Source organism: Ipomoea triloba, chromosome 7 (assembly GCF_003576645.1).
Source record: "Ipomoea triloba cultivar NCNSP0323 chromosome 7, ASM357664v1".
NCBI classification, from domain to species: Eukaryota; Viridiplantae; Streptophyta; class Magnoliopsida; order Solanales; family Convolvulaceae; genus Ipomoea; species Ipomoea triloba.
The window spans coordinates 21,826,429-21,847,676 of record NC_044922.1 but is presented as its reverse complement, the minus strand read 5'-3'; the positions used below and the strand labels follow the sequence as shown (position 1 = coordinate 21,847,676).

At 34.9% G+C, this 21,248-nt stretch overlaps 2 protein-coding genes across 5 annotated transcripts; one reads left to right on the top strand and one right to left on the bottom strand.

Moving 5' to 3' along the window:
• Positions 1-669: 669 nt before the first annotated feature.
• On the top strand, positions 670-2,594 carry LOC116026142. 2 transcript variants are annotated; one of them, XM_031267598.1, is made up of 4 exons: positions 670-754; positions 843-1,696; positions 1,797-1,952; positions 2,064-2,594. In XM_031267598.1, exons 2-4 carry the CDS (start codon positions 1,463-1,465, stop codon positions 2,361-2,363), a joined length of 690 nt encoding a protein of 229 aa, XP_031123458.1. In that variant the 5' UTR covers positions 670-754; positions 843-1,462; the 3' UTR covers positions 2,364-2,594. The 2 variants fall into 2 exon arrangements, with proteins under 2 accessions (XP_031123458.1, XP_031123457.1); XM_031267597.1 differs by having other exon boundaries at positions 716-1,696.
• A 6,121-nt stretch (positions 2,595-8,715) lies between these two features.
• Positions 8,716-13,611, bottom strand: LOC116026141. 3 transcript variants are annotated; one of them, XR_004099784.1, is made up of 6 exons: positions 13,244-13,611; positions 12,707-12,777; positions 12,428-12,585; positions 11,907-12,325; positions 9,406-11,309; positions 8,716-9,143 (listed from the first exon to the last, which is right to left on the bottom strand). XR_004099784.1 is itself a non-coding variant. In XM_031267596.1 (4 exons), the coding sequence occupies exons 1-4, from the start codon at positions 13,470-13,472 to the stop codon at positions 11,974-11,976; spliced, it is 810 nt and encodes a 269-aa protein (XP_031123456.1). In that variant the 5' UTR covers positions 13,473-13,611; the 3' UTR covers positions 11,670-11,973. The 3 variants fall into 3 exon arrangements, 1 of the variants encoding a protein (XP_031123456.1); XR_004099783.1 differs by having other exon boundaries at positions 8,716-11,309; XM_031267596.1 differs by lacking the exons at positions 8,716-9,143; positions 9,406-11,309 and having other exon boundaries at positions 11,670-12,325.
• Between the last annotated feature and the right edge of the window lie 7,637 nt (positions 13,612-21,248).

Here is a 21,248-nt window from a genome sequence, read left to right as displayed (position 1 = left end):
ATTTTTCCAATTATATATTTGATAAAGTAGGTTGTTGAATGTTGACTATAAATTGATAAGGACTTTCGTTGGAATTAACTGATAAAATATTAAAAAATTGAAAAGATGAAAATAACCTTGTCTAAAATGAGATTTTGCCGAAAAAGTTATGGGAATGACAAAATATTTAAAATAGGGAAAATAGTTAAATATGCCCCTAAAGTTTACACCAAAAGTCAATTAGACACCTAGCTTTTCAAAAGTGCAATTAAGTTCACAAACATGTCAAATTGAGGCAATAAATCAAAAATCGATAAATGACCTGTTATTACGGGTCATTTGCATCAGTCCGATGACAAGTAAAGGTTTCCTTCGCTGGAGAATGCGACATTTCTGGCCGCCTTCTCCGTGGGAAGGCGACTTTTTGGTCAATAGTGATGTTTTCCGGTAAGTTTTGACCGATAACCGACTTATTTGACAAAAAATAACCTTTTGAGGATTTAATAGCACTTTTGAAAAGTTTATGTGCCTAATTGACTTTTAGTATAAAGTTTAGGGGTTTATTTGACTCTTTTTTCTTTAAAATATAATAAATTAAAATGTTAAATAACAAAAATAATAGTTTAAAATTAAATTTGAATTATCATTATCATCAAATATAAAACATTTCCGATGAAATTAACCCTTTAAAAAACGTAAGAGAAATAGCATTCCGTTTCCCTTCGGCTTTCCTAACCCGCAAACTCGCATAGGCCCAAACATCAGAGATTCAGAGGTTAGGGTTTCTGTCACTTTTCCCCCAATCTCTGGTTTCTTCCCAATTCATCGCTTCCTAATTTCCTTTTATTTTCGAAATCTTGTAGAATGGAACGATTTTAGCATTTGATTTCGAGTGACGCCTCATTGTTCTTTCAATTTAATGGCTCAACATCGGCGACTCAAAACCCTACCTGATGCAAGAAGGGATTTAATAAGTGAGCTGCCGGTAGAGGTAAAGGACAAAATTTTGGAGTGTTTGCCCACTCGAGATGCTGCCAGAACTGCTCTGCTCTCAAGGCAGTGGAATGATGTCTGGTTGCAGCATGGGCGGCTTGCGTTGGATCGGAAATTCTTGGAAAGTGTCCAACAGCGCCAAGATGATCGGCCGGTTAAGAGATTCTTCTTGGATGGCAGAAGCTGCGTGAACGTAATCAATAATATCCTCTTTCTCCGTGCTGGGCCGGTGAAGAAATTTACTCTACGGCTTTGGAGTGCTGATCCTATGCCGCAGCAGTCTGATTTTGATAGGTGGTGTCGTTTTCTGTCAAGAAATGGTGTGGAGGAACTTAACATATGTTTATATAATTATCAAGAGCCACAATATTAGCTGCCATTTTGTTTACTCTCTTGCAGGACAATTAAGCAACTGATAGTCGAAGGTCCCTTTATTGATTTGCCTGTAAATGCTTGTGATATATTTTCCAATGTCACTTCATTAAAGTTCATGCATGTTGAATTTAAGCGCGGTGTTAATGGAATTGCCTCTAGTATTGGTATTCCTAAGCTTGAGAAGCTGGCTTTCAAGAATTGTGTAGGGATCGAAAAGTTTGAGATCAACCCTGCAAAGCTTGAAATCTTGTCTATTATTAGTTCTATTGAAGATGTGTTTGAGTCGAGATGGTTGGCACCGCATTTGAAAGTCATTAAGAGTCTTTGGTTGTGTGGCTCTTTGTTGATGGTGAGAACCTAACTCATTTTACTTGATGCAAATGGATGGATAGATATAATTCTTTACCTTTTTGCTTGTTAATTTTGTTTCTTTATTGCTATTTTTCAAGCATATGGATGCATCTATGTTTCCAACTGCAATAAATCTGCAAGTGATGAAGCTATATAGATTAAATTTTGCTTGCCGGAAGCAGCTTGCCGTTGCTATGCTATTGCTTAAAAAATGTCCTAACCTTTGTGAACTGCATATTTTGGGGGCGGATGAGGTTGAGTATATATTTGGCAATCATTTGTGATTCTTCTTGTTTTGCTTTTTCAAATGTCCTCACAGTTGTGCTGTTGTGCTTGTCTTTCTTTCATTTCTTCTTGAGTTATAGATCGGTCCGAAGGATGAGAGAGAAGCTGCTTCAAGGCTTTTGGAGGATCCAGACAATTGCGTTGTTATTCAAAAGCTGAAGATGCTTAACACAATCAAGATTGTATCATACCATTCATCCGCACTCAACATGCTTTTTATAATAATGCTGCTCTCAAAATCCCCTGCGCTAGAGAGATTTATTGTTAAGTTTGGGTGTATGAATGCCCCCGAGGTGAGAAAAATCCAAAGGATGTTGGAACGCATCCCTCGTGCATCTTCATACGCACATATTGTCTGCACAGACATTGACAAAGTTTGACAAAGTTTCTATGCTTAAGGAGTGGTTATATTGGTTTAGCCTTTTAGAAACTTGGTGAATCTCCATGGGTTCAATTTGGGTGCAACTTAGAAATTTAAGCAATTGTTGTAGTGTTGGAAGTTGAAATGTTTTCTAAGTTGGTATTTGTAATCAGCAAGCATTGTAGGCAAGTGGCATAATTGTTTTCCCATGATTTTAATTATGAAATGAATTGAAGTTTGTTTGTCTGTTTTTTTTTTTTTTTTTNATATTTCATTTGTAAAATAAAAAATTTGATTTTAACATGTTTGTGTAGGGAAAATATGAACAATGTACCACAATTGAAGATGACATATTTAAGGAAGGAGGTATCGATTATCTATTTTACATATGAAATACTAAAATTGAAAAGTCATAAACAATAAAGATAATGAAATTATAAAATATCCATTTACTGAGTAAAATTTGAATAGAGTTTAATAACTTTGTTCCTCTAAGAGTTAAAATTGTAACTTTTTTGAAGAGTTAGATTATTATATATATTGCAACGGTGGTAAAAGTTAAAAACTAAAATAACTAACAATGAACAATTGAGAGACGAAAAAGACATTTTTTCTATTATATATTTGATAGTGTAAGTTGTTGAACGTTGACTATGATTGATAAGGGACCATCGTTGGAATTGACTCATTGAGAAAAAAAAATTGAAAAGATGAAAATAGCCTTGTTTAAAATAGGATTTTACCGAAAAGTTATCAAATAATTAAAAGTGTCTAAAATATAATAATTTGGGGTGTTAAATGACAAAAATAATAGTCTATGATTAAATTTAAAATTATCATCGAATACAAAGGACTTGCGCTGAAATTAACTCTTCTAAAAACTTAAATTCTTTTTTTTTTTTGAGTACTACTGACTCAGTTACAATGTAGTATATGTCCGCTACTTTCTCAACCTAATGAAGCACAAAGAGTCAACAGTTGCCTCTCGAACCCACTCCCATCCATGTGGGGTGTAAACCGGGTGTCACTAGACCACAATGTCTTTGGCAGAGGCCCAAACATCAGAGGCAAGGGTTTATAACTTTCTGTCACTTTTCTCCGAACCTCAGTTTTCTTTCCAACTCTTCCTACTTTCCTTTTATTTACGAAATACAGAATCTTGCAGTTGAAGAATAGAAGAACGATTTTAGCTTTTGATTTCAACTGAAGCCTCATTGTTCTTTCAATTTAATGGCTCAATGTCGGGGACTCAAAACCGTACAAGATGCAAGTAGGGATTTAATAAGTGAACTGCCAGTAGAGGTAAAGGACAGAATTTTGGAGTGTTTGCCCACCCAAGATGCCGCCATAACTGCCCTACTCTCAAGGCAGTGGAATGACGTTTAGTTGCAGCATGGGCGGCTTGCGTTCAATCAGAAATTCTGGAAGAGTGTCCAACTGCGCCAAGATAATGAAGGTAGAACACGCGTGGACATGATCGATAATATCCTCTTTTCCCGTGTTTGGACGGTTAAGAAATTTACTCGATTTCATATGATGATCCTCATAAGCCACAGCAGTCTGATTTTGATAGATGGTGCCTTTTTCTGTCAAGAAATTGTGTGGAGGAACTTAAGATATTTTTAGATACTGATGTGGAGGAATATAAGCTGCCATTTTGTTTACTCTCTTGCAGGACAATTAAGCAACTGATAGTCCGTGGTCCCTTTATTGATTTGCCTGTAAATGCTCTTAGTATATTTTCCAACGACACTTCATTAGCTTTCTGCAATGTTGAATTTAAGTGTAGTGTTAGTGGAATTGCCTCTAGTATTAGAAGTCCTAAACTTGAGAAGCTGGCTTTCGGATTTTGTCGAGGGATCCATAAGTTTGAGATCTGTTTTCCAAAGCTTGAAATGTTGTTTGTTATTAATTCTATTTATGATGTGGTTGAGTCGAGATGGTTGGCGCCACATTTGAAAGCCATTAAGACTCTTTGGTTGTGTGGCTCTTTGTTGCGGGTGAGAATCTAACTTATTTTACTTGATGCAAATGCATGGATAGATATAATTCTTTACCTTATAGCTTGTTAAAGTTCTTGTGGTGGCTAATTTTGTTTCTTTGTTCCTATTTTTCAAGCATATGGATGTATGTAGCTGTGTTTCCAACTGCAATAAATTTGCAAGTAATGAAGCTATATGAATTAAATTTTGGTTGTTAGAAGCAACTCTCCGTTGCTTGCAATTGCTTAAAAAAAAAGTCCCAATCTATGTGAATTGTGGATTATTGCGGATAAGGTAGAGTATATATTTGGCAATCATGTACGATTCTTCTTGTTTTTCTTTTTCAAATGTTTGACAATTGTGCTTCTTTTTTAATTTCTTCTTGAGTTATAGTTTCGTGGGAAGGATGAACAAGAAGCTGCTTCAATATATACTATTATTATGGTAATTACACAATGCCATCGGAACCTAAATAAAAGAAACTTATTCAGGAACAAGAAAATGCCATCGGAATTTGGATGAAATCTCGATGAAACAATACATCAATGAGAAGTTAACTCGATAAGTTTAGTGACCCCTTTTCTTTTTCTAATAGATAGAAAAGCGAAAAATAGAAAACGGAGTTCGTCTTTATTGAAAAATCGAAGAAAATTTCGCTAGACGTCAGAAAAACCTGTTATGAAAAAAAAAGAAAGGGGCTGGAATCTATACATTGATTCTTTTTCACAATTTTTTTGAACCGTATGCGTCAAAAGGCGCATGTACGGTTCCTAAGGGAAACAATTTCCCCTAATCAACCGACTTTATCGCGAACGATTCCTGTTTTTAGTTCAAGAGGTTGATAGTGAGATCTCGAATCAAATTGTTGGTCTTTTGGTATATCTTAATATCGAAGATGATACCAAGGATATTTTTTTGTATATAAACTCTCCCGGGGGAGATGTAATATCTGGAGTAGCTATTTATGATATGATGCAAACTGTGCGGCCAGGTGTCAGTACAATATGCATAGGATTAGCCGCTTCAATGGGATCTTTTATCCTGGCCGGGGGAGCAATTACCAGACGTGCAGCATTCCCTCACGCTTGGCGCCAATGAGGTTTTTATTTGACAAAAAAAAAAGAAGACTATGCCTTCGTTATATGAATATATGAATGTCAATATAATATTAAGTAATAATAGCATGGCACTTCGAATTCGATATTCAATTTTTTTTATTGTTTTTAAAAACAAAAACATTCGATTATGTATCGAGAGAGGAGTATGAACTCAAAGGCATTTCCGATTTTCTCTTATCTATCGGGAGTCCAGTTCAGCGTCACAAACCTTTTTTGTTTTCATGCATATCAACTCATCAAATCAACGCGCAATATATATATGTTACAGAACACACCATTCTACGTACTAAAACGCACCAGAGGACCAATAAAACACACCATTCCACACAATATACCAAATGCACATATTCACTTAAAATTCATCAATATACTTAATAAAACACATCATTCTACGTATTAAAATGTACCACAACGTGCCTCATGTCAGATTATAAACATACACTATTTACACATATTAGAAAACTATTTACACATATTTGAAAACATGTGCTAAAATATGCATCATTCTACGTATTAAAATACATCACACTTATTATAAAAACATGTGTTAAAATACACACCATTTAATGTATTAAAATGCACCAGACGACGTATTAAAACACACCATTCCACAACACAGTTACACATCATTCTACGTATGAAAATGCACTAGTGGATAGATTAAAACACATCATTCCACAACACAGTTAGTGCACCAACATACGTAATAAAACGCACCACAGCATGTATTCAAACGCACCACACTATGTACTAAAATGCACCATTCCAATTCACATAATATAAATACTAAAATTACCACAATAACCCCACTTAAACATACGCGAATTTCAGTAGGATTAATGAAAGTGGATGGTGCAGATTAGGCCGCATGACCACACCGAAGCTCGCCGTCGCATTTGAACAAATATATATATATATATATATATATATATATATATATATATATATATATATATATATATATATATATATATATATATAACCATAGAAGTATCATAATAATTAAATGGAAGAATGAGAATATAATTTATGTTGTACTAATAATATTATACATTTTCTTCAAAAAATAATATTATACCTTAAATATAAAATAAGTATATTAGGCAATTTTGCTAATAGATAATTAATATAAAGAAAGTGATATTTTGGAAACATAAAATTCTATATCCTTAAATTTAATAGGAAATAAGGGCCCCAAATTGACGTCCACTTTTTTTTTTAAAGATTAATATAAAACTATTCTTTAACCTTTACATTTTTTTTTGAGTACTACTAACTCTGTTACAATGTTGTATTTGTTCAGAAGCACAAAGAGTAAACAATTGCCTCCACTAAGACTCAAACCCACTCTCATCATCCATGTAGGAGTGTTAACTGGGACACTGGGTGCCACTAAACCACAAGGTCTTTGGCTTAACCTTTACATAATACATTACCCATTAAAATTTAATCTCATAACTCAAAGGGTAGCTCAAGTGAAAATGAGCTTCTTTGTTTGGAAGAATTTCGGGATAACCTGGGTTCGATTTGCATAAGTGACAATTCTCCTTGGGCAGCTCCCGTCCCTCTCACAACGAGCGGGGGTTAATCTGGTGGATTCGGATCATTAAATGTCACGCCTCGTGGGATTACACCTAAAAAATATATATTTTTTCCAAATTGTATATTCAGCAACATTATTATTTTAATCCAAATACATGTTTTTTAGGGGTGGGCTTTCGGTATTCGATTCAGTTTTTTTTTTTTAGGTTTCGGTTTGTTCGGTTCTAAAAAAAATTAAACCATTTAGTTTAACATTGTAGTTCGGTTTGGTTTCAATTGGGTTTGAAAAAGTTCGGTTTCGGTCTGAGATTAACTCGTTTCAGTAATCGGTTCGGTTTAGGAACCTTAATTCCCAACATTTCATAGTATTCTAGCGTACATAATTAATAAATTATTTATTTACTTTTACTTATAATTTAGGTTTAAAAATCCATTTTGCATCCATTGAGTTCAATCAAGCTCATTTGCCAAAGACCTTGTAGTCTTGTGACATCCAGTTGCACCCCACATGGGAAGGGGTGGGTTCGAGCCTCAATGGAGGCGATATTGGCTCTTTATACTACATTGATAGACCAAGTCATAGTACAAAATCAGAAATATAAGGAAAATGAATAGCACATAACCATGAATAACATTTTGAATGCATTAATTATCCCGAACGCCTCGCAAGTGAGGCTTGTTCGATTGCAGATTTGTAGGCGAGTTAGGAGTGCTAGAGCTTCATCTGCAATTAGGGATTTGGATATAAAATCCGAAAGGTATTCTATTTGGTTTGATTTTTTACCAAGTCATTCGATTTTGTTTAGTTTTTTACCGTATCGTTTGGTATACAAGAACCCATTATCGTTCGATTGTTTGGTATATTACCAAACCAAACTAGTTTGGTTCAGGAAAATCGAACCGACTTTTTTCCATAATATGTTCTGCATCAAAAGATGAGATGAATGTCGTATTTTAAGTCAAATTTAGATGTATTATTTATTTATTAATAAATATTTTGAAGAGGACTTGAATTATATTTTCGTACAAGACTCCTTCTATTCAATAGTTATACTATTCACCAGAGTCCACCTACAATGTATACATACTTAATTCAAATATTTTAAGTCCTTACTTTTTTTTTTCATTTTTACTTTTATACAAATAAATTTATATATATGTAAATTATTAAAAACTCTAATTCGAAATTTTTAAATGACTCATATTGATATTTTTTCAATTTTTAAAAATAAATATATAGAGTTGTATATACAGTCATCACTTTAGATAATTTGATTTATAAAATTCACTAGTGTACATATATTCATTATTGTAGGTATATATAAATTTATTACTCTTAAGTATATTAATTTACTACTATAAATACATAAATTCACTATGGTAAGTGTATATAAATTTACTATTATTGTTGGTGTCATTTCTAAAGTTGTTTCGAAAATTGTTAAACAAGTTTGGTATCCTACACATATTGACAAATGAGTTTTTTTTTTTTTTTTTTTTTTTAAGAAAAGGAGAATTTATTAAGAACGAAAAGATCTTGGGGCAGCAAAGCCCTGGAAATCATACAGAAAAACTAATTTAACGAGTTCAGGGAGCATGTTAAACGACGAAAATAAAGTAGCTGGTGAGCATTGCAGGCCCTCTGAAGCTAAAGCGTCCGCAACCTAGTTTCCTTCGCGATAGACATGAACAATTGATGAAGACCAGGTAGCTATCCTAGAGTGAATTCTTTTGAGCGCACGGCGAATTCTCCATGGAATCAAGTGAGAGGAGGAGGAAGCAGATTGAGCCAAAACAAGATAATCAACTTCAATAAGTGTCGGGATCATAGAGATAAGCTCACACCAAGACAAGGCAAAGTCTAACGCCTGTGCTTCTGCTTCGAGTGCCGAGGAAGCTAGAAGGGGGAAGGATAATCCTTAAGCAAGCCGCTCCGTTGATGGAAAATAATGCATCAGTGTTAAGTTTTAAACGACCAGAGGGTGGTTTAATGCCATTTGATCCAAGTGATCCTGAGTCTCTTGTTCGGGGAAAAGGAGGAAACTATCCCTTCAGTAACCAGGAAATGATGTGATGAATTGCTTTAATTTTGCAAATAGGATGAATCAAACTTGGAGATGGCAGCAACTAAAGAGAATGGTATATCTTCAAAGAGTGCTGCATTATATTGTAAAGGATAAGACAAGGGAAAATATAATATAGCAGTAGAATCCTGAAGCTGTTCTTGGCTGGGCTGAAAGCCAGCATACAGTTGGGATTGATGGAGCATTATTTAGGGAGATTCCGAACATATATAGCAGCAAATGATTGCCACGCTCCATTAATGTGAGAACAAGAGTAGAGGCAATGTTCTAGTGATGCACTCGCATTAAATTAAAGCAGAATGGACAAATAGAAGGAAGGGGGGCAGATTCCAAACCTTTCGAGACAGTCTGGGAAAGACAAGGATCTTCAACTCTGAGGATCGGAGTTTCCACATGAAAATTGAGCATTTAGTTGATAAACCTGGTGCCCAGATAGATACAGTTTGAAGATAGTTCAGCCCTTCCTTAGCTTGGCCTAATTAGGTCATATGTCGTTGCTAGAGTAAAATCACCTTTTGTGGACTGTTTCCAAATAATTTCATTTTCAATCTCGCTCGCAGCTATGATTGTCCACTAGATCAGATTGGTGATCCATTTTTCCGGGCTGAGCTTTGAAGTAGCGAGCTTTCATGAACTCAGAGCAGAGGGAGTCTTTGTTTTTAAAATTAAACCAAAGTTTCGCTGAGCAAGCTTATTGAATAGCTGATAGATTACAGACTCCCAGTCCCCCTTCTTCAGTAGGCAAGCAAATTTTATCCCAGTGATATTTTTGCTTACCTTCATATATATGTTCCCCAGAAAAATGTAGCGAATTTTCGCTCTAGTTCTTTGATCAATTGGCGGGGAATAGTTTAATGAGAATTAGGTGACCTCCCGGGGATAGGAGTTTGCGCTGCCAACCTTGAAGGTTGTTAGTTGTTGACATTCTCCAAAATATACATGTTGATAAAAAATGATCGATCTTGTTTAGCCCTTGGAATAGGTTCACTCCTAAATAGCGGAAAGGTAGTGAAGATCTTTTCATACCTAGGAAAGGATCTCCTCCATTGCAGTAATGCGGTTCAGAGGGCAGTGTTTTGAGGTGACAAAAAAACCTTTTCTGTCCAGATAGCCTCTGAGACTAGGATAAAGAGTAGAGGAGAGAATGGGTCGCCTTGTTTTACACCCCTTGAAGGTTTGAAGAAACTCTGTTAACTAGCACGCACTGAAAGTCGAGTTGCGCTAAGAAAGTTCATAATCAAATTTATGAAAGTAGCTGGGAAGCCAAATCGCTGTAGAAAAGGCCAAGCTACTCGGGCAAACGCTTTTGCCAAAAACCTCCCGATTCCATACACGGATCGGAGCGCCTGCTTGAGTCTTTTAAGTTTAAATGCAAGGGCACGCATACCCCCTCCAACAACGGGAATTCACCACTTTGCTTTTACCAATTGATCAAAGCCACAAAGCAATATTGGCTGGCGCATGATCTGAGGTTGTCCTGTTTAGGAGCATAATGTTAACATCAGTAAAATAATCTCTAAAGGAAGAAGAGAGAAGGAAGGAACCTGTCGATCTGTTTCCATACTCTTCCCCTATATATTTCGGATTCCATAACCCCCAGTAGTAGCTAAATCAAGCAAAGAATGGTCTGAGAAATATGAGATGCTATTTAACTCAGGGGTTGCATTTCCTCAAATGCTCAAGATGACATTAAAATCTCCTCCCAGAAGAAGTGGAATAGAGCTTGTATGTCTCTATTATAGCATTAAGTTGTGATGTCTGCACGAGTGTGTTTTGCATATACTGCCACAAACTCAAAGTCAAAGTTCCAAGGAATGTATGATGCTCTACAGTAAATAAATTGTTCAAAATCAAAAAGAACATTAACATCAAAAGAATGAGAGCAGAGAATCCAGATTTTGCCAACTGAAGAAGCAAGCGATTATGGAAATTATTAAGTGTTCTGATGTAGGAGTCAATATTATCTTTGGCTAAAAAAGGCTCAAACAAAGAAACTTTAGCGATCTTCCCAGCAGCAAGATGAGTGATGAGAATAATCCTTTCTTGGCCTGCGTTTCTTTCGCGTGACAGTCACAAAATCCCCATTGGCCGAATCAATTTCATCAGAGGTCGAAACTGGAATTTTCAAAGCGAAACACTTACTAGATAGATTGTTTCCAAGATTCCAGCAGGGATTGTGAAAAGTTTTGGGCATTTTCGACTTCGTCGCCATCAGATAGGTGGCCAGGTAGGATTGTGCCTTCACAAAAGTAAAAAAGTTATCCTTTCAAGTTGAATGTAGTGGTGCACAAGTTCTTTTTGGTTTGAGTAAATGTGGTGCACAAAAGTAAAAATTGCTTCTGAATACTCTGAACTATCTATCGGTTGCTCAATAATCTGAACTAATACACATAGCACACATATACATTGCAATTATAAAAACAATTTCTTTCATACCATATGCATACATAATATATAATATTTTTTATATTTTATATGCATACTGCAAACAGAAATACAGAATAATATGTGCACACATATATACTCACACAATGAGCCGCTCAATGTTAGAGCAAGAAAAGGCAGCATAATTTGTCAGCTCAACTCACAGGAGGTGAAATTTATCACAAGAAAAGACAACATAATTGAATTACTTTATTAAATCTTCAAGAAAGTAAAAATTTCATGGAAACAATTGATTGAGCAGTGAGAACCCACATCATCTAAAGTAGTAACAACAAGTACAATTAACAAAAGCAAATAGAGGAGCATTCTTGGAGTCTATGCTTGCTGATTACAAATACCTATGCTGAAAAACTTAGGAAACATTTCAACTTCCAACACAACCATTGCTTACATTTCTAAGTTGCACCCAAATTGAACCCCCATGGAGATTCACCACACCATGCTAGGTTTCTAAAAGGCTAAAACCATGGGTATAAATCCAAATAATCCTCACGCTCATAGTAATCGCGCATGCAGTACTTGCCGGTGCAGACTATTTGCGCGTTTGGTGATGCACGAGGGAAGCATTCCAACTCCCTTAGAATTTTGCTCACCTCAGAGTCATTCATATCCCAAGGCTTCAAAATAACAACTCTCTTTAGCGCAGGGGATTTCGAGAGCAGCATTTTCATAAAAGGCATTATGAGTGCGGATTCACGGAATGATTCAATCTTGATTGTGTTAAGCATCTTCAACTCCTGAATAAGAAAGCAACCATCTGGATCCTCCAAAAGCCTAGAAGCAACTTCTTTGTCATCCACCCAACGATTACTAAAGAAGAAATGAAAGAAACACACAACTGTGAGGACATTTGAAAAAGAAAAAAGTCAAAAACAAAGAATCAAGCATGATATATTGCCAACTATACTTAACCTCTCCTCATCCACCATAAATCCTAGTTCACATAGGTTGGGGCATTTTTGAAGCAATTGCATAGCAACGGTGATCTGCTTCCCACAACAAAAGCTTAATTCATACAGCTTCATCACTTGCAGATTTATTGCAGTTGGAAACATAGATACATCCATATACTTGAAAATAGAAATAAAGAAACAAAATTAGCCACCACAATAACTTTAACAAGCCAGAAGGTATACAATTATATGTATCCATATATCCATTTGCATGAAGTAGAATGAGTTATATTCTCACCCGCAACGAAGAGCCACACAACCAAAGAGTCTTAATGGCTTTCAAATGCGGTGCCAACCATCTCGCACTAACTACATCATACATAGAATCAATAACAGACAAGATTTCAAGCTTTGGAGGGTTGATCTCAAATTTATTGATCCCACGACAAAGTTCCAAAGCCAGCTTCTCAAGTTTAGGAATACTAATACTAGAGGCAATTCCATTAACACTGCGCTCAAATTCAACATTGAAGAAAGCTAATGAAGTGACATTGGAAAATATACCAATAGCATTTACAGATAGCCCTGGCTATCAGTTGCTTAATTGTCCTGCAAGAGAGTAAACAAAATGGCAGCTTATTGAATTCTCGGATATAATAACTCTCTACATATATGTTAAGTTCCTCCACGCCATTTCTCGACAGAAAAAGACACCACCTCTCGACATCAGACTCCTCCGGCCTAGGATCATCATATGAAATCCATAGAGTAAATTTCTTAACCGGCCCAGCACGGAAAAAGAGGATATTATTGATTATGTTCACGAGGGTTTTACCTTCTTCACCTTCATAGCACTGTTCAACACTATGCAAGAAGTCCGAATCGAACGCAAGCCGCCCATGCTGCAACCAAGCATCATTCCAGTGGGTTGAGAGCAGAGCCATTCTGGCGGCGTCTCGGGTGGGCAAGCACTCCAAAATTCTATCTTTTACCTCTCCCGGCAGCTCACTTATCAAATCCCTATTTCCATCCGGTACGGTTTTGATTCGCCGGCGTTGATCCATTAAATTGAAAAAACAATGAGGATCAGTTCAAATCAAAACCTCAAATCCTTCTATTCTTCAATTGCAAGATTTCGTAAATAGAAGGACATTATGAAGAGTTGGGAAGAAAAGAGTGATTGGGGGAAAAGTGAAAGAAAACCTCACCTCTGTACGTGGCAATTTTAAGATATATATATATATTTGCGACTTGGCATTTACCCCTCAAAAATGGTATCCCTATCCAGCCGTTTATCTAAAATCAGATGGCTGAAATCTTTTGATTTAGTTTTTCTTCTATTACTTAACCTCATTTTTTTTTTTAAAAAAACTAGTATTTTCGCCCGTGCGTTGCACGGAATGGATTTGACTATTCATTGAATAGTATATAATAAAAATGAGAAATAGTATATGACTTGTTTGTCTACAATTATCTTAAAAAGATCGATATGTAATATGACTTATGTAATTATATTATTACTAAAATAAATATGGGAAAAATGAGAAATAATCTATTTATAATTATTATAAAAAAAAATTTAACGACCGATGTTTAGCTTAATTATCATAATAATTATTAGGCAAGTACACTAATATATGTGCAATTATACTTTTATACCTTATGTATATTCATTTTCACCATATCGCATTTAATTTTTTCTTCCTCCTCTATATTCGAATAAATTAATTTTAATTATTATAAAAAATCTAACAACACATGTTTAATTAATTTTTTTAAAGTTTAAATAATTTAAAATTTTTAAAAGGAAAGTGTATTTAATTTTTTTTAAGTTTTTAAATAATTTTCAATCAATTAGTAATATCCTTTTCCTTTTCCAATTTGCCTAGTTTTCGTCTCTTTTTCCATTAGGATCTTTTTATATTTTCAATCAATTAAAAAAATCAGCTTTCTTTTCCGTTTTATCTTTACTATTGTTTGCGAGGAAATTTTACAAAGGATGATTTTATTTTCATTAACAGTAGTATAGATATAGAAGTACAAATAAGTATTTGAATTATTATTATTGGTGTAAATAATAATTAATAAATTATTTTTTATTATAAAATTACACAAAAAAAATTTCATTATTCTCACAATTATAATGGTTTAATTATTCTCAGAATTTGGTAAATAAAATTTTGTTACCAATTAAAATTTATTAATATTTTTATCAATTAATTAATAATATTAGTTTGTGCTGGAAAGTTGAAGGGGGGATTTTATAACTTTTATTAATAGTGTTGATACGCGAATATAAAAACAATATTACCAATTAATAGATATTAGTTAATTTTCATTTTACATTTTCTTACAAAATAAGTTTTATTAATTATTTGACCAATAAAATATTTAATTAATAGACCTCAAAAGTTTTAACGGAAACATGAAATAGAAGAGTTTTACTTTTATATATAGTATAGATTATATAAAGCTTACCAAATAAAGTCATTACATGTATACATCAATCAATAATAATTTTATTTGGTAAACTTTATATATATATACATGTACAAAATATAGTAATATTTGTTTGGAATACTATAATATACATCATATAGTAATTTGATTGTTGAAATTTTTATGTGTGAATATTATCATGAGATGAATTTAATTACGTACATTAACATAATATAGTAATATTTTTTAATACTATAATATACATAAAATACTAATTTGATTGTTTGAATTTTTATTTTTTTTAATATTATCATGAGATGAATTTAATTACGTACATTAACATAATATAGTAATATTTTTTAATACTATAATATATATCATATAATAATTTGGTTGTTGGAATTTTTATTTTTTTAATATTATCATGAGATAAATTTAATTACGTACATTAACATAATATAGTAATTTTTTAAGACTATAATATACATCATATAGTAATTTGATTGTTGGAATTTCTTTTAATATTATCGTGAGAGGAATTTTAATTACGTACATTAACATAATATAGTAATATTTTTTTTTGAATACTATAATATACATCATATACTAATTTGATTGTTGGATTTTTTTTTTAATATTATCATGAGAGAAATTAAATTGCGTACATTAACATAATATAATAACATTTTTTTAATACTCTAATATACATCATATAGTAATTTAGTTGTTGGAATAATTTTTTTTGAATATCATCATGAGAGGAATTTAATTACATACATTAACATAGTAATCTATATATATATATATATATAGATTTTTATTCAAATGTGGCCGTGCTCTTACGTGTGGCCGTGCGGTTTACACCACTCAATGTTAAGAAATGCACCACTCAATGTTATGAAATGCACCACTCAATAACATTGAATGGTGTATTTCATATTTAAGAAATACACCACTGAGTGGTGTATTCCGTAACATTGAGTGGTGCATTTCTTAACATTGAGTGGTGCATTTCTTAACATTGAGTGGTGTAATTACATTAATTTCATGAGAGGAATTTAATAATATAGTACGTAATATTTTTAATGGGTTATTGTTCTTATAGTAGCAAATAGATCATATACTATAATATATATATATATATATATATATATATATATATATATATATATATATATTAAAAATACGCAAGATTAATATATTCATACAGGAATGGAATTGATTAAAATATTACATTAATTTCTGTGTATAATAAGGAATGGAATCATATTTTGAATATTTTGTCAATTTTAGCCATAAATAAGGAAGGCTATGATTTCTGATAAGGAATTATTATATAATATTATGTTGACCGATTTCAAATTTTTTGGACTAAAATGAGCGGGAAAGCTAGCACTTCTGTTTTAATATATATATAGATTACAACTTTGCCTATCATTATCTCCTCTCTTCTTTCTTTTTCCTTTCCGACAATTCTCTCACTCACTCCACTTTACTTTGTGTTATGCTTCTCTCTTCCCATTATGCCCTTTCTGTTAGGATTTAATTTTGAAGACAGATTTGATTTGGGCCCAAACTATTTGATTCATTGAATTGATGGGCTAAAAAAAAAGATGGGTTTATGGGGCAATTTATATCGTGGACCAGGATACACAATGCATTGTGCACCCTGTGCCAAAATGCTAAGAGATAAGTTCTGTGTATTCTAGGCAATCATTCTGTATATTCATGTTAGTAACACAGGTTGTGATGTGTTTGTGCATTCGAATGTTTAGGATGATGAATTCTGTGTATTTTGTGTCAATATTTTGTGTATTCTATGCAACCGTTCTGTGTATTCATGTTATTAACACAAGTTTTGATGTGTTTGTGCATTCGAATGTTAGGAAGATTAATTCTGTGTATTTTGTGTCAAATATTATGTGTATTCTAGACAAACTTTCTGTGTATTCTACGCAAATGTTCTGTGTATTCATGTTCTGTGTGTGTTTTTGTGATCTGATGAACTTGTGTGTGTTTTTTGTTCTTGCTTCTTCGTCACTGTTTTTGTTGTTGTTCAAATTACAGTTATATTTTAATTTAACAAAAAAAAAACCTGTAATACGCCGCATACGCCCGGCTCGTTTCGGACCAAGGTCCACAATGCATTGTGGACCCTAGTCCACAGTATAACGATCCGGTTTATGGCTTGTGGGCTGGTGGTCTCTTCAGTGGCCGACACAACAACTCACCAATTATTATTACATGGACCATGATCTACACAACTGTGTGAAACATAAATAAAAATACATTTTAATATACAAAAAGTACATTATTTGAAAGTACATTATTTGAGTATTGAAATTACATTATTTTAAATACTATCATTGGAAAATAATTGTGCTCCTTTAGTTTGGGTTCAAGCCGAGTTGCGCAGCACGCCTGACTCGGTCCTTAGTCTACGCGCTTATTATTCCCCTCTTGGGATTGGACTTGGCCCAACCTACGCCCATATCCCACATAGGACAGGACTCGGCTTTCACCTCACTATCGATTCGGACTCGTGACCTCGTCTCTGATACCAATTGTATTAAGGAGGGTGTATTCAATCATGACTTTCATATACTTTTAAAGACTTTTATTAACTTTAAAAGTTTGGTGGTATTCAATTTAAACTTTTAAAGACTCTTTAAAAGTCTACCGGTATTGGATCCAAACTTTTTAAAACTCTTTAAAAGTATACTGGTATTCTATTCAAACTTTTATAGAGTCTTTAATAGTCTACCAGTATTCAAAAAGTCATTAACTTTTATAGACTCTGTCAGAATAGGCCAGGATTAGTCATTAACTTTTATAGACTCTGTCAAAATAAGCCAAGATTTCTATAGACTTTTTCTTCATTAATATAAATAGATGAAATCCAACTCTCCAACCCCAAACTTTTCAACATTCTCTACAGACTTTTTTCCTCTATCTAGACCAAACAATTTTTTTATCAATTTTACGGTACGTTTCAAATGTTAGAAAAACATACATGCGCAGCGGAAGCATCAAATCGCTTTTTCATGATTCTATGTTTAAATAGGAAGTTAGAAAGGTTTACCCTTGAAGCGTGCTTTTGGCAGAATCAAAACCATCCAATCGTCCGACCTCTAGTCCGTCCACCGGTCGAGCACGCGAGAACTCCTAGAGATTTCTACGTGAAAACAATTTTCCTGACTTAATCTCTGTATCACTTCTACAGTACTTAATAAATAGGGCAAGGCTATATATATAGCCTGGTTTGGGCCTAAAGGTGCTAGCCTTTAAAAGCCCAAAACTACCCAATATTGAATTAATCCATTAATCAATTATTAATGTATTAATTCAATATCGATACCTCTTTTATATAATTTTGGAAGGGGGAAACCCAATACACTTCAAACTAGCTACAGCTATACATAAAACGCCATGAGGGATATGCTGCTACATCCTCCTCGATCAAGGGCAAAACATCATCTGGGGGATTACTTTTTATATACATACCTTTTGGAACCTTTAGCGAGGACTTTGCCATACAATCCGCGGCTTTATTTATTTCCCTAGGTACTGTGCTTAATGACCATGACTCCAAATATCCTGCCTCTTGTTTACATGCCTGAGTATATTCCATATGACGTGATTGGATACTTGGCCTGTAGACATCCCATTTGCGATCTCGCTTGAATCCCCCTCAAAGACCACTTTTCTTAAACCCATTCGTCTTGCTAGTTGAAAGCTTCTTAGCAGTGCCCAGGCCTCTGCTTGCACTGGCGAACAGGAACCTATTTTGCTGATATAGCCTCCGAGCCATGATCCTCTTGAGTCCCTAGCTATTCCACCGCAACCTGCCAAGTTGGTATTTAGGTCTACTGCTCCATCATAGTTTATTTTGATCGTGTCCTCTTGTGGTCTTTCCCAGCTGAATGTTTCCCAATTGCCCAAGTGTGAATTCCCTTGTTTGGCTTTTAATCTAGCAAAGGCTGTATTTACCTCTTTTACTTGAGAGTTAATCCACTGTATTTTCAATTGTAGGGGTTGGATTGAGTTGTTGAACACTAGCTCGTTTCTCCATTTCCAAACCCACCACAATGTGACTGCAAACACAATGTTGTCATCTTGAGGTCTATTTCCAGTCCCTCTGCACTTAATACCCCGATGAAACCATTCCCTGAATAATGCATTCCTCATTTCCCTATGATGTGTCGGATAAACTCTTCTCCAGACTTGTTCTGCTTCTGGGCAGTTGCGAAACACATGGTCGATGTCCTCCACCTTGTCTTCACAGGATCTGCATTTGTCACATGATGATAGTCCTATCTTCAACCTCCTACTATTTGTCAAGATCCTTTCATGGCGAACAAGCCACAAAAAATTCTTGATGCGATTCGGAATTTTCAGTTTCCATATTGCGTTCCACTTCGCTGCTTCAGATGAGTCAATCGGGCTATCGGATTCTGAACCCTTCATGACAATGCTATACGCGGAGCTAATCGAGAATCTTCCTGAGGTTTCATTCCTCCATCCAACGATATCTTTTGAATCCAGGTTTTCATCAATAACCACTGCCGCCAGTTTATCCAGTTGGGCTGATGGAAGAATATGAGTCAATCTACTCCAATCCCAACCACTATTTTTATCCCAGTAGTCTGCCACTACATTATATTTTTCTGTTTGGGGAATTTCTAAGATACTATAATTGCTTAGTGGCTCTTCCTCCAGCCATTTTTCGCACCAAAATTGTGTACTCAAGCCATTCTTGATCAGCTTCGTCGTCCCTTTCTGTAGACATGGGATGGTTTTCAGAATCCCCTTCCATAAATTGGAAATGTTAGCCTTGGGCCTCCACTTAGAGCAATCTGTCGGTGTACATGCATACTTCGATCTAATCACTCGAGTCCACAGACTGTCCTCATTCTGAAGCAGACGCCAACCCACTTTCATCAAGAAGGCTTCGTTCATTGCTTCCAGACTTCGTAATCCCAAGCCTCCTCTGTCCTTGCTTTTAGTCACTGTTTCCCAGTTTACTAAATGAATCTTCCTACCTTCCGGAGAGCTGCCCCATAGAAAATTTCGTATAAGCTGATCAATCGATTTTATCAGTCCTTTAGGTAGCAGTGTTGATTGCATGGTGTAATATGGTATAGAGGTTAGAACTGATTGCGCTAGGACTTGTCTCCCTACTAGAGGTAGCGTCTTTGCCTTCCAACTAGCTAGCTTATGATGGATTCGTTCAATGAGACCCGCATAGGTATCCTTTTTCAATCTTCCATGTAATGCAGGGATACCTAAGTATTTCCCCAGATCTTCAACTTTTGCTATTCCGGTCAGCTCTATAATTCTCCTTTGCAAATCTTGTTGAGTATTCTTTGAGAAGAACATGGAGGATTTCTACACGTTCACCGTCTGGCCGGAAAGATCGCAGAAAACCTTCAAGCAACGTACCATTTCTTCTGCTTGTTCCATTGTAGCTTCCCCAAATAAGTGCATGTCGTCTGCAAAAAATAGGTGAGACAAATGAGGACCTTTTTTGTTCAGTTTTATCCCTTTCCATTTACCATCAGAAATAGAGTTATTGATAATGTGACTTAGCCTTTCAATGCATAAAACAAAAAGTAAGGGTGATATAGGATCTCCTTGTCGAATTCCTCTTTTTGGTTGAAACCAGTCTGAAATAGTTCTTTCCCAATTTACTGCCAGTCTTGGAGTTGTAATGCACGTCATAATGTTCCTTCTCCAGGTATCATTAAAGCCAATTTCCACCAATGTTTGTTCAATGAAGCTCCATGCTAACTTGTCATAGGCTTTCTCCAAGTCCACTTTCATGATTAACCACCCAATAGCTGCTCTCCTAATCTTCATAGAGTTGAGGATCTCTTGAAATATGATGATATTGTCTGAAATTTGTCTTCCGGGTACGAAACTCGTTTGGTGTGGTCCGACCAGTTTCTTTGAAATTTCTTTGAGCCGAGATGCCATTGTCTTCGTTAGGAGTTTGTACGTGACATTACAAAGGCCAATCGGTCTCAATTGTTTCACATTTTCAGGATTTGGAACCTTTGGTAGAAGTGTGATAATCGTATCGTTTCTCCCTCTTGGCAGTGATCCTTGTGAGAAAAATTCTAAGGCATAGCTGATGATGCTGCCACCAATGACCTCCCAAGCTTTTTGGTAAAAACCTACACTGAAACCATCTGGGCCGGGAGCTTTGCACGGGTTCATTTCGAAAAGGGCCCTTTTTATCTCGTCCAGTTGAAATGGACGATTAACCTCTTGCCAGTCCTGTTCACTTAAAGATGGGAAATTGCCGTGTATATGATGTTGAGTGCTGATGGTATGGGCTTCTGAAAATAAACGCTCAAAATATGATCTTACATGATCAACTAGAAGTTCCTTATCTGTAA

Coding starts and splice junctions, on each gene's coding strand:
- LOC116026142 (XM_031267598.1), top strand. CDS start 1,463: ATGCATGTTGAATTTAAGCGCGGTGTTAATGGAATTGCCTCTAGTATT. Junction 1,697..1,796: donor TGTGTGGCTCTTTGTTGATG/GTGAGAACCTAA, acceptor CTATTTTTCAAG/CATATGGATGCATCTATGTT. Junction 1,953..2,063: donor ATATTTTGGGGGCGGATGAG/GTTGAGTATATA, acceptor CTTGAGTTATAG/ATCGGTCCGAAGGATGAGAG.
- LOC116026141 (XM_031267596.1), bottom strand. CDS start 13,472: ATGGATCAACGCCGGCGAATCAAAACCGTACCGGATGGAAATAGGGAT. Junction 12,778..13,243: donor GTGCTATGAAGGTGAAGAAG/GTAAAACCCTCG, acceptor TGTATGATGTAG/TTAGTGCGAGATGGTTGGCA. Junction 12,586..12,706: donor TGTGTGGCTCTTCGTTGCGG/GTGAGAATATAA, acceptor TCTATTTTCAAG/TATATGGATGTATCTATGTT.